The sequence below is a fragment of the Echinops telfairi genome, unplaced genomic scaffold (genome assembly GCF_000313985.2).
Source record: "Echinops telfairi isolate 266 unplaced genomic scaffold, ASM31398v2 ScPeMD7_7457;HRSCAF=8495, whole genome shotgun sequence".
NCBI lineage: Eukaryota > Metazoa > Chordata > Mammalia > Afrosoricida > Tenrecidae > Echinops > Echinops telfairi.
Genome location: NW_022111357.1, coordinates 29,824,209 through 29,837,324, shown reverse-complemented (window position 1 = coordinate 29,837,324; position 13,116 = coordinate 29,824,209). Strand labels below are relative to the sequence as shown.

The 13,116-nt window shown below is 53.7% G+C and overlaps 1 protein-coding gene across 1 annotated transcript in view; it reads left to right on the top strand.

Annotated features, from left to right (window-relative positions):
• The window catches only part of FHAD1 (forkhead associated phosphopeptide binding domain 1), a 169,433-nt gene that overhangs the window by 53,395 nt on the left and 102,922 nt on the right, over positions 1-13,116 (top strand). Inside the window, exons 5-7 of the mRNA XM_045298951.1 lie at positions 645-896; positions 7,194-7,317; positions 9,331-9,398. Of these exons, the coding sequence (XP_045154886.1) occupies positions 645-896; positions 7,194-7,317; positions 9,331-9,398 (444 nt within the window). The remainder of the gene's footprint in view (positions 1-644; positions 897-7,193; positions 7,318-9,330; positions 9,399-13,116) is intronic.

Genomic DNA, 13,116 nt, shown 5'->3' with positions numbered 1-13,116 from the left:
GGGGGAACAAACCTTAAAAGGAACCCCGGTGTCTCAGTGGGCGGTTAACCAGGAAGATCAATAGTTCAAAACCACCAGCTGTCCAGTGGGAGGAGAATGCAGCAGTGTGTGCCTCAAGACAGACAGCGTCTGAAGCCCTGTGGAGCAGATCCCCTCTGTCCGACAGGGCCACTCCCTGAAGGTGGGGGGTTTGAAGCCACCCAGCAGCACACGGAAGAAAGACCTGGCGATCTGCTTCCATGCAGAAAACCCACGAAGCCCCTTTGCTCTGTAACACACGGGGGTGGGGGTGGGTGTCACCGTGTGTCAGAATCAACGCAGAGCCCGATGCTGTGGAAGTCACGTCGAGGGTGGAACGTCGCCATGGGATTCCCAAGGCTGTGACTGCTTCAGACGCAGGTCACCAGAACTGCCTCCCAAGGTGCTTCCAGGTGGGTTCGAACTGCCGACCTTTCTGTTAGTAGCTGAACGCTTAACCATTTGGGCCACTCGAGGCCACCTCAAGAGCCATAGCCGTGTACAGTTGTAGCCCCGTCTCGGTGAGGGTTCTCCGAGTGGCAGACCACCTGGGGAGTGTGCCTCTTCCCTCCCTGCCCCCCTGGGGTGCCCCACACCCAGTCAACGTGCCCTCTCCTCTCCACTAGGATGAGATCATTCTGCTGCTCGGGAAAGAAGTCAGCCGCCTCTCAGACTTTGAAATTGAATCCCGATACAAAGACGCGGTGATCGCCAACCTGCAGAACGAAGTGGCTGAGATGACTCAGAAGCTGTCCTCCACAGCCTGGGCCCCCACCGCCGCCGCCCCCAGTGAGCCGCGGGCCGGGCCGCAGAAGCTTCTGGCTCCCGATGAGGCCGCCAACACCAACCAGAAAGAGATCGAGAGCTTGAAGGGCCAGGTACGGTGCAGAAACAAGGTCCCCCTGTCCTCGGAGCCACCAGGCCTGGGCACTCCCACAGCGAGCCTGCTGGGCCAGGAAACAAGCCCGCCTGCTCCCGGCCCCCGGCCCAGGCCCGTAGAACAGCTGGTGTTAGCTGCTCAGGACCCTTCTGAATGGTGGCCGCCAGGTGGGCACCACTGCCTGGGCCTGTACCTTCCTCGCAATCGCCAGCGTGTCTGCACCCATCCATTTCTTTTTGACCCTCACGGCCGTTGTCTCGGTAGATCCATCACAGAGGGTCTCCCTGCCCTCGATGGCTCGACTTCCCCAAACACGGTGTCCTCCTGTGATGATAGCTGCCTCCCGACGACTGTCCAAAGCAAGCATGCTGTACAGCGTCCTGCTGTGATGGTGCCGTGTTCAGTGGCTCCTTGTCATACGTAGACTCCCGGGCTTCCTAGTCCGCCTTAATCTGGACGCCCCCCCAGAACCGGAGCCTGCTGTATTTGAAATGCCGACGGTGCAGCTTCCAGCATTTCAGCAGCACGCAAGCCACCGCGGGATGACACACCATCAGGCGGGCGGTGGGGTGAGAGCAATACTAAGCGTTCTAAGCGCCGACCAGTGCAAGCCCTGTAAATGCAGCCCCCGCCCCCCCCTCACTGAAAACTCACCAGGCTGCAGCAGGCTCAGGGACACGCAGCAACTCGCTAATTACAGCTTGCACAGCAAGTTAAAGGCGGTGGCTGGGTTTGAACTCAACTCTGCCTTGTGGCAGACCCCTTACTCTCACGCCCACTTTCTATTTCCTCCCAGGTCCATCACTCCTGTGTGCCTGCCGCAACACCCACTCAGCACCAGCCAGTGCAGGGAGAAGCAACGTCCCAGTGTCCCCAAGAGAGGCCACTCCCCAAATCCCAAGGGCAGTGAGTGGCTGGCTCACTCGGGATGTCGTTCATTGCCAATCCCCCACCTGGATCTTCTTGTCATCACCTTAGTCCTTGCTCTTGAAACTAGATCCGAATTCCCTTGTTTTTAAAAAGGGACTGTTCTAAAATCGATGTTGTTCATAAACGATGTTCACAGATGATGTGCCAACAAGAAGGATAAACAAGAAATTGACCATTGGGGAATGCTGGCCTCTCTGAGGAATGCTAGGGGCCCTGGTAGCACAGTGGATAAAGCATTTGACGGCTAATGGGAAGGTTGGTGGTTTGAAGCCACTGGCTGTTCTGCCTTGAGGGAGAAACATGGCACTCGGCGTCCATAGAGATTAGCAGCCTGGGGAACCCCGTGGCACAGTTCTACTCGGTACTAGAGGGTCACTAGGAGCCACAAGCTGAAGGCATTGGGTTCGGGATTTGTTTGATTGATTGACTGATTTTTTTTTAAACTGTGATGCTAAATCGTGGCCATGCTTGGGCCTCTCTCTGTGGTCTCCTGCTCGCTGCCTCTCCCTCCTGCCTCTGGCTTTAGGTCCATGGGCTCAGCCCCCCACAGGGTGTCGTAGGAAAGGAATCTAGTGGTGGATATTCTGAGGCTGTAAACTCCAGGAGGGACTGGGTGCAGTTGCCTTTCAGAACTCTAGCAGGACCTTGTCTGCTCCTTCGGTTGCTCCTTTACGGGCTCACTCATTTATTCATTCAAATAAACAACTGTTTTATGAGTGCCCGCCCCACCACCACCACCACCACTCCCCACTGCCATTCCCATTTCTGGCCCTGCAGACTCAGCATGGAGCCAGGTGGATTTGACCCTGGCTGGTCCCGAGCCACACTCCCCGGAGGGACACTGAAAATCAACAATAAACAAATGAATACCTGCTCCACGAGCAATGGAAGTAGCAGGCCCTGCGGCCCCCACAGCTGCGTGGCATGGGACTCCCGCAGTGATGAGAGGGCTGATCCCTCTCACGCAGCTGCAGGAGCTCCTGTTCCAGAGCCTTGCTGAGCAAAAGCACCTCGTCCGGCTCTGGGGTTGAGGGTACAGAACCACCTCCATTCCCGGGGGTCTGTGTCTGAGCCTCACGATTTGAGCATTGTTCAAAGTAGCTATTCGTCTCTGTCACGTTGTTTTTTATCTGAGAGAATTGTCACTGGGTGCCATCAAGTGCATCGGTTCTGACGCCCAGTGACCCTTTGTGTCGGAGTAGAGCTGTCCCATTGGGTGCCTGAGACTGCCATCTTTACGGGAACGCTTCTTCTGAGGAGCGGCCCTGGGTTCCTTCCAAGGGCATTCCTTAGGCGGCAAGGCTCTGGTGCATCACGCGGTTAGCTCCCCCTGGGTCTTCCCCCTGGGTCTTCACGCATAACTGCAAGGTGCCACTGAACCTGGCCGCCCTGGGTTTGGACCAGATCAGGTTCCGTCTGCTCACAGTGTTGGCCCTTACGTGTTCACTTGGCGGCAGAGCACACACCCAGAAGGAGGCCGATTGAACGATCGCTCTGAGGACTTGACACGCTCCTCCCCGTCCCCGGGAAAGTGTGTGTGTAAAGATTTGCTCTCAACGCCCTTCGATCTGCTACAAAACCATGGAAAGACCCTGCCTCCAGGTGCACGGTACCACCTCCCTAAGTCATTATTACCTTGCAGCCCAACAATGACCATGAAGATGATTATTATGATTTTATTATTGCTAGCAGCCAAATTATTTATTGAAGCCATTACTCCTCCGAGCGCTATTAGCTGTCTTCCGAGGCGGAGCGCACCGTCTGCGGCCGTCAGCACCGTGGGCCTGAGGCTGGTTGTGGACACTAGCATTTATTTATTCTGGTCCTGACAGCAGTGAAGAGGGTGGAGGACCACGTGAGGTTTCCCCACAATCTGTGATGCTGAAGCCCCAGGCTTGGATTGAAATGTATTCTCTCTGCTGTCAGAAAGCAGGGGAGCCCCTCCAGGGGGTAGGCACGGGGGCGCAGCAGGAGATGCATGTTTCCACTCCTGGTTGGGCCTCTGAAATCGTGCACTGAGCTGAGAACAGCTTAAAGCATTCTTTAAAGATCCTTATATGGGAAGTTGCATTTCCCACACAGAGAACAGTAGGAAGTGAGAGATTCTTTTTCATTCAGATTTCCAAAGGATAGAAGCGTGTGTGTGTGTGTGTGTGTGTGTGTGTGTGTGTGTGTGTGTGTGTAAGGTGAGGAAGTAGAGAGACACAAATCCCATCCTGGTCTACCATAGCACCTGTCCCCCAACATCCCCAGTGTCTCCAGATTCCCCGAGAGAAAAGTAGGTGTATCCGGGCCAAGTGTCATAAGGCCGAATGACCACGATGCATGAAATCAGCGGCACACTTCTCAAACTTGGATGTCTCTGTTAATCCAAGAACCACCAGGTTTGTGGAGGCCGAACCAGCGACAAAGACAGGAGTGCCATCTAGTGGCAAATCCCAGCGGGTCCTTGGCCGCATCCTCGCTCCCTGCCATCAGTTTTTGTACTTGCCTGAAGCTCATCAAGCTGCCTGCCACCCAGTCCATTCTGACCACGGGGAGTCTCCAGGGCAGCGGAGAACTGCGCCCGTGGGTTTCTGAAACTGTCCCTCTTTGCAGCAATAGAAAACCTGGTCTTTCTACCGTGGAGCTAGTGATTTTGACTTGCTGGCCTTGAAGTCAGCGACCCACAGCAGGCAGCAAAAGAGGAGGCCTGGTAGCACAGTGCTTAAAGAGCTCGGCTGCTCACCATCAGGTTGGAGGTTTGAGCCCACCAGCTACCCCTTGAGGCGGGCGATCTGCTTCAGTAAAGATGACAGCTTAGGAAAGGCCTGCGGGGCCCCTCGACTCTGTCCTGTGGGGTGGGAGTCGGGGTCACCTCAAAGGCAGTGAGTTTGGGGGTTTCTTTGCTGTTGCTGTTGTTTATGTGGGCAGCACAACGGTTCCACACTCGGCTGTTAACTAAAAAGTTGGGGCTTCCAACCCACCCAGCGGCTGCACGGAGGAGATCTGACCCGGCTGAGGACACAGCCCGGGACCCTCTGACAGGGACTGGCTGTGAGTCAGGCCTCACTCAGTGGCACAGTGTGACGGGAGGATTCCCACTTCAATTCCTGGCCCACACACCTGCGCAGCCACCACAAGTCCGCCAGTGGAGGCTTGCATGTCGCTATTGACTGACTGAACAGGTGTGAGTGGAACTTCCAGACCAAAAGAGACTAGGGAGAAAGGCCTGGCGACCTACCTCTTAAAGGTCGTCAGCGAGAACCCGATCTATCACAGCCGTCCAATTAACAACCGATCGTAAGAATGGTACAGAGCCAGGCAGCATTCTCTTCCACTGTGCCTGGGGTCTCCAAGCATGAGGGGCTGACTCAATACAGCCAACGCCTTCCAGCAGTCAGAGAATGAGGCAGAAGGCGGCACCCCTCTCCCCACGCCCTCTCAGCCCATCAGAGAAAGAGACAGAGGGGGGGTGGTAGTGGTCTGGCGGCCGTGTCTGTGCCAGGCTTCCCAGCCTCCAGCTTCCATGTCACTGCCCAAAGCCATGTGCTCAGGTGGGAGGAAAGGGAACCAGGCAGCTGGAGACTGGGTGGACTAACGGAGTCTGAGTAAGTGGCCTGGCCTCTCTGAGACTTGCTTCCCTCACCTGCAAATCCATGTGTCCCATGGGATGCTGGGAAGATCTCTGGAAGAAGTAGCATGTTCTCAACCTGTGGGTTGCGACCCCTTTGGAGGTCAAACGACCCTTTCACAGGGGTCGCCCGATTCATCACAGTAGCAAAATGACAGTGATGAAGTAGCAACGAAAATATTTTTATGGCTGGGGGGGCGGGGTCACTACAACATGAGGAACGGTATGAAGGGGTCGCGGCACGAGGAAGGTTGAGAACCGCTGCTCTAGGGTGTCCTGTGAGCTGTGTTGTTGTCGGATGTCACTGGGCCCATTGATTTAGATGCATTGCAACCCCGTGTGACAGAGGAGAGCTGTCTCACAGGCCCGCCTAGGGTTGAATTTTTTGGGGGGGAGGGTCATTTAATATATTCAACTCTTTTTAACAGTTTTATTGATATAATTCATGCATCACACAATTCGGTTGTTTAAACGTATTACAAGAGAATTGTGCAGCCATCCCCACAATTTTAGAACATGTCTCCCTTCTTCTAGCCCTTCTGATCACTCCCACTTCCCACTGACATCCTCTGCCATGACAGTAGGAAGCTCTCCATCCAGGTACTGTCTATGGATTTTCCTATCCTGGATGTCAGAGACAGAGGGATAAACAAACTAACTAACTAACCATTCCAAGCAACACCAACAATAACCGAGACAAACCTCAACTGGAAAGTAGGAAATAATGAACGCTACAATAAATGTTCCATGGGTGTGAAAAGGGAAAACAAATGATACGGTGTTAAATTTGAACCTAACTACATCTGCATTCATCCACTTTCTGTCTGAGAGCAAGACTATTGTCATCCCTGGTCAATGATCACAGGGCACTAACCAAGTGGATTTGGGGCTCCCACAGCCTTCTGCAAAGCCTTTCATCCATAGCCTTCTGCAAAGCAGGTGCTCAGAACTTAAGCTCTGATACAGTTCCCTCCTCTGGACTGGGATTGTATTTTTTACATTCCCCGGATCACACAGGGCTGGGAGTCTTCTGGGAGGACTTAGCTGACACCTCACTTAACTGGCTGCTTGTTTTCAGACAGGGTGTAACCTTTATAGAAGCAGATCAACAGGTCTTTCTTCCACAGAGCTGCGGGGTGTGTAGAAATCGCCACCCTTTCAGTGAGCAGCTAAGCCTTTAACCATTGTGCCGTCAAGGCCCCTTCTATGTGATAGAAGCTCCTGTTATTGTCCTGACCCAGTTCTTTTAAAGTTGCCCCTGAGACTCATGGTGACCCTGTGGGGATTTGAGTGGTCCTACGGTTTCCCATGTTTGTTTTTTCAACAGTAGGCTGCCAGGACTTTCTTCTGGAGCACCGCTATGTGGGCTTGAGCCTCTAGCCTTTGGGGCAACAGCCACATGCATCTTATCACCGGTTCCCCTCTCTTGAACTTTGCTTTGTCTCAGATCAATGTTGTTGGACCGGGGGCTGCAAGGCGGCTGCCATGTGCATTAGGGAGTCAGGCGTGCCCAATGGCAGCCGGGCCTGAGTGCCTCTGTGGGCACAAAGATAAAGTGTGTGCTTGGATTGCTTATCTAGTGGTAGTCACTGAAGGAACCGGTGCTTGCTTTTCCACTAGCTAAGTGGATTGTCCTCTCCCCCCAGTTCAAAGATCAGCCCTCAGAGACCTTCTGTGCCAACTGTGAAGCAGTCCCCAGTGCCTTGCAGGCCTGACTGGCCCCCTCTGACTGTGTGTTGCCTCCTCCCACAGATCAACGCCCTACAGAAGGGCTACAGCCAGGTGCTATGCCAGACCCTGTCTGAGCGGAACTCAGAAATCACATCCCTGAAGAGCGAGGGCGAGAACTTACGGAGGGACAATGCCATCACCTCAGGTGAGCACTTTCCAGAGGTGGGTCCGAGGCCACCACTACCCACAGTTTGCAGCCATGGCAGACATCAACAATTGATCACTGCACCTTCCTTTTTCTTTTTCACTGATCTGGGTGGCAGCCTCAGAGTGCTTCTCAGCAGCCCTCCAGGGAGTCCCTGTGGGGGAAATCAGAGTTCTCCCTCAAGAAAGGCTTGTTTGGAATCCAGGTGCTAGCACAGGTGTGGCCCAAGGCCAGCCCACAGTAGATATCAGAACTAATGCTATCTCTTAGCTTGGTCTTATCTGCCAACCGGCTCCACCAGGTCGGACACGGGACTCGCTGTGGGTGGGAGGGACCGTTCCATAAGCCAGTCAGGCGTGAACGTAAACTGTTGTGAACAAGTTGGGGTCACTGCTTTGGGGCACCGATTGTCTCACCCGTCTCATCCTAGTTCCTTAGGCCTGAGTGAGAACACTCCTCTCACTGACCGGCCGAGCCAACGCGGTGCTAAGGGGCGGAGAGGGCCGGCCACCTCCCGGTCCAGCCTTGCCAGCACGCTGTCTCCTGAGACTTGCTTGGAGGTTCTGGCCGGGGATCACAGCTACTCCTCTGCCCTTGACCGAAGGACGGTCCTCCTCCTATTGGGGAACGTTGTCCTCTTCTTCAACCGAGCACCCAGCTTCAGGAGGGACGCACATGGAGCGGTGAGGGAGGAAGGGGACACCGGCCTAGCCCAGCCAGCCAGACCAGCCGAATGGACCGTGGTTATCAACGGAGTGACACAAGTCGCAGCCAGGTGGCCCTCACATCTGGCACAGCTGCGTCTTAAGAACCTGAGTTCATTTGTTCCCGCAACACGATTGCTGAGCATCTGCTACCGATGGCGTAGTGGTTGACGCATTGGGCTGCTAGCCACGCTGTTAGCAGTTCGAAACCGCCAGTCACTCTGTGAGGGGGTCAGGGGGCTGTCTACTCCCGCAAAGAGTGGCAGTCCTGGAATCCCACAGGGACAGTGCCACCCTGTCCTGGAGGGTTGCCATGAGTCGGCACAGACTCGGCGGCAGTGGTGAATTTGGCTTTTGATCTTGTTTGTTTGTTTGTTTGGTTGGTTGGTTGTTGGTTGGTTACAAGTACCAGCCACTATTCATCTCTAGGAACAGAGCCCCCAGCAAATCAGTCAAGATCCTTGTGTTGTGGGGCTTCCTTCGGGGAGAGGGTAGGAGAAAACCATGTCGGCCGATAAATGAATCCAGCGAGTGGATTCAGTGAATGAGAGCTGTTTGGAGGAGAATCCAGCTGGGCCAAGTGGCGGTGACGTGCTTGAGGGTATGAAGGAAGAGGACACGAGTTTCGTGGACCGGCTAGGGCGGGGCCTCTGAGGAACTGGGAGCAGCCAGTCGGGGGCCCTCCAGTTGAGGTTGGAGGCAGGGGAGCACCTGTGCTAACACCTGGGGCAAGGATCAGGGAGCACGTGTCTGGAGTGGCAGGATCAGGGTGTGGGGCAGCAGATGCTCAGAGAGGGAGAGCGAGCCCAGGCACGGTGAGGGTGGGGTTGGCCCTCCAGATGGCTGCACATGACCCATCTGGAGATCTAAGGAGCAAGGGCCCCAGCAGAGAGAGAAGGACAAGAGGGAGGTGACCGCCAGGAGGGGATGAGTCTGCTGGGATATTTGGGGACATTGTGTAAAGTGCCCAAGTCTGTAGCAGGACATATGTCTGCAGCCGTAAGAGCAAACGGTACCGTGAGCTACAGTGTGAGCCTCCAGTGGTCTCTGCCGTGCTGTACTCAGGTGGTCAGCCCACTGGCTTTTCCTTTGCCTCTCTCTACAACTGACCCTAACTTGTAAGGGTCTAGAATATTTGTTGAGCATCTCCTAGGGGCCCCAGGGCATCCCTTCGTCGGCCTGTCAAGTCCCATTTGTGCCTCGGGCCTTCTTAAACGTAACCTTCTCTCATGAGGGAGACTGATAGACCTGGGGGTCACTTGGGATAGGCTGTGAGCTCACCACTCAAAGTTTACCCCCTGCCCCTCAGGCCACAGCATCCACACCGCCTGGGTCCTTGTGAGAAACAGTGTCTGGCTGCCCCCGCAGACCCCCCAGGTCAGCATCTGTACTTGCTCTGTCATGATCCCCAGGGACCTGTGTGCTGATTCAAGTTTGAGAAGCACTGGGCTGTGTGGTGCTGCTATAACAGATAGCCCCCGAATCGCACCGGCTCACAACAGCACAGGTGCATCTGCTGCTGCCACCCTCGGTCCATCGGGGGCCAAGGGAAGCTTTGCTCTGTCTAGCTCCTTGGGGACCCAGGCCAGCAGAGGCCATGGGAACTCTGGCCGCTGTCACGACAGAAGCTGGGAAAGTGTACCGAGCAGATGGAGGAGCAGGGACTGGACAGGCAGACAACAACACAGAAGAAACAGCCGAACTGGGGGCTTTCATACACTGGCCAGCAAATGCATGAGAAGGACCCCCACACAGGGGCAGGTAAGCCAGAGGAGTCTGATCATAACCCCAGCAGGGAGCCCCCTGGGCCACAGGCTCAAGAGGGAAGCCCAGCAGAGCCCCACTGCCTCGCCTGGTGGAGGAGCAGGAGCCCCAGCCCAGTTCAGGGTTGCCAGGCAGCGTGCCTGAGAGGAGAGCAAACGCAGAGGGAGGGCGAGCTCCCCAGACCCGCACAGGATCCCCCGAAAGTCTTCAGCCGAGTCCCGAGCCGCATACGTGTGTGGGTGGGACAAGAACCACCCGGAGGAGCAGAGGGAACCACCTTGAAGCTCACACCGGACCGAGCAGACATCACTTTCTCAGCACCCAGGAGGGAGCAGGGCCTCAGGCCTGGGCGGCTGGCCCAGTACTCAGACGGACCCCTCAGCCATGAGGCCCAGCCAGCTCTAGAGCAGGGGATGGCAAACTCCTGACACGCAAGAGCCCACCCTGTCGCTGACAGCAGTTTAAAATTATTCCAGGGCCATAAATATGTTTTGACAAAGGACACATATCCCTTACGGAACCTGGTGGTTTTCTCTCCCTTTTCCATTTGACTGCAGAGCACAGGCATGCGCGGAAAGAGCCGCGTGCGGCTGGCTGCCAGCCGAAGCTCGCCAACGGCCGCTCTAGACGAAAGGCAGCAGCGATGCCACCAATACACTGGGCTGAAACCGAGCGACCGGGCCGTGTCCACCCAGAAGAAAAGGCCCGGGGATCTATTTCTACCCCCACGCACAGCGGGGCGCCATGAGTCGGAGCCAGCTGGGGCGCCAGGGAAGGCTGTGCTGGAAGAAGAGCTTCCACAGGATCCAACGGGTTCCAAGCAACTTGCCTGCATCCCAAGACAAAGCTCATTCTGAGAAGTGAACTTCTGAGCCATGATGTCCCTTCCTTTAACACGTCCTTGACGAAGCGAGAGCTAGGGCCTCTCAGACCCTGCCATCGGACCCCGACCCCACAGGACAGGGTAGAACTGCCCCCGGGGGTCGGAGACTGTAACGCTCACTTTAAGGGAGTCAAAAGCTTTGTCTTTCTCCAGAGGAGAAAAGGGTTTCGAACTGCTGACCTTGAGGTTTGCAGCCCAACTCGTAATCCACCTTGATTAATGCCTACCAATAAAGCTGGGCCCCCTGTTCTTCCAAGAAAAAAAAATTGTGTCATTACCCAATACTGCTGAGCTAATTATCTATTGATTTGTAATGGATGGTCCCCAAATGTAGTACCTTAAAATAATATTTATCGTCTCAGCCAGTTTCTCTAGGCCAGGAATTTGGAAGCCATTTCTGGTTTGGAACAGTTAAGATGTGGCTGGATTTTAGTCTTCCTAAGCCTTGCTGCGGACTGGAAGGTTCTTTTTGAGGATAGCTTAGGCACTCCGCTATTGGCTGGAGGCCTCTGGTCCCTGCTAACTGTTAGCATTTAGCTTCTCACCAGCACCTGCACTATCGCAAGATCCCCAGGGGGTCTGTGTTTACATTCAAGTTTGAGAAGCACTGGGCTCCTTTATAACAAAGACTCCTGGAATCCCAGGGATTGACAATGCAAGGGCCTAGTGTCCTGGCAGCAGGGCAGCCAGTTCCCCCCAGTGAATGACCCAAGGGAGAGCAGAGAGGAGTGGCCATGTCTCTTACAGCTAGCCCTAAAAGTCACATGCCATCACTTCTGCAGCACTTTCCCCATGACATAGGACAGCTGTCAGTACAGAAGGGGGCTGCGCCAGGAGACGGGCATCAAGGGGACCACTGTGGAAGCTCGCAATCATGAATTATAATAGTGAGCACAGAACCAGCGCCAGGTGCTCACCCCCTGACTATATATAGCCTTTATACATCACATCTATTTAACCCCTAAGAGAAGCACTGGTGGCCTAGAGGTTACTCATTGAGCTGTTAACTGTAAGCTTGGCAGTTTGAAACCGTCAGCCTTTGCCAAGAAGAAAAATGAGGCTTTCTACTCCCATAAGTAGTTCTAGTCTTGGAAACCCACGGGGGGCAGTTCTACCATATAGGGTCCCCATGAGTCAGAATTAGCTGGACGACAGTGACTCTGGTTTTTATTTACGCTAAATCTATAGGGTCATATTTATGCTAAGTCTATAGGGTCAGTACATTATACGTTTAAGCACATTGCCTGAGACCCCTGACCCAATAACTGGTAGAGATTCAGACTGACATCATTATTCACCCATCAGCAGCCTCCACCCTGCCCTCTTCCACCACAGCCCATCTCTCAGCCTCTGGAAGGTACCCCCTGGTCCTTCTCCCCCCTGGGCCTGGTTCCACAGGCCCGTGTTGTGGCTCCTTCTCTGGTCTCAGCAGGGCCTGTGCCTGCTTTGAATTCAAGCAAAAGACAGAGTCCTTTCAACAAAATGTTTATTGGGTGGCCACACTGCTAAGAGAGAGCCTTCCACCTAATTTCTCTCTTTAAAAGGGGAGAAGAGGTTTCATAGTGGGCTAATAGCCAAGACGTTTTACGTGATTGGTTATGTGAACTCAAAACTAATTGGTTAAGTGAGAAGTCTATAATCAGGGAGGGGGTGATCTAGAAACTTAAGGAAAGGAAACCCTGGGTATTTTAAAGACCCCACTAGAAAGTCTTTTTACCAATCAATTGTTTATGTATTGAGAGAGAGCCCTGGTGGTGTAGTGGTTGCACATGGGGCTGCAATCTACATGGTCCGAAGTTCGAAACCACGCGCAGCTCTGAGGGAGAAAGACTGGGCTTTCTACTCCGTGAACAATCACAGTCTCGGCAACCCACGGGGGTCACGATGAGTCAGCACTGACTCAATGGCAGTGAGTTTGTTGTTCTTGGGGATATATGTATGTGCATATGTATATCTACATACACACATTCATCAGATTAAACACACATATGTACATATATGCAGTTATATGATATGCTGTACTTCTAATTCATGTGGAACTGAATGAGTTTTTGTTACAGAGCAAAGGTAAATTCCCGTGTAATATTTTGCTTTCTTCCCTGGTTTATATTTCCTTTCTTTTTCCCCTCATATCATATTGTACTGTGTTTGGGGGAAGGTGTTCCACAGCACTGTGGTTCTGCTTTGAAGAATTCATTTCTCTGCTTGGCTTGACTTTGATGAACTGGGGCAAAGGGGGCCCTAAGTGACAAGCCGATATAAAGGAGGCTCCTCGAGTTTCTGTTAGTGCCTTCTAAGTTGTATGGTGTTTTGTTTTGTTTTTAAATCATTTTATTGGGGGCTCGTACAATTCTTATCACAATCCATACATATATCCATTCTGTCAAGCACATTTGTACATTTTTTGCCATCATCATTCTCAAAGCATTTGCCTTCTACTTGAGCCCT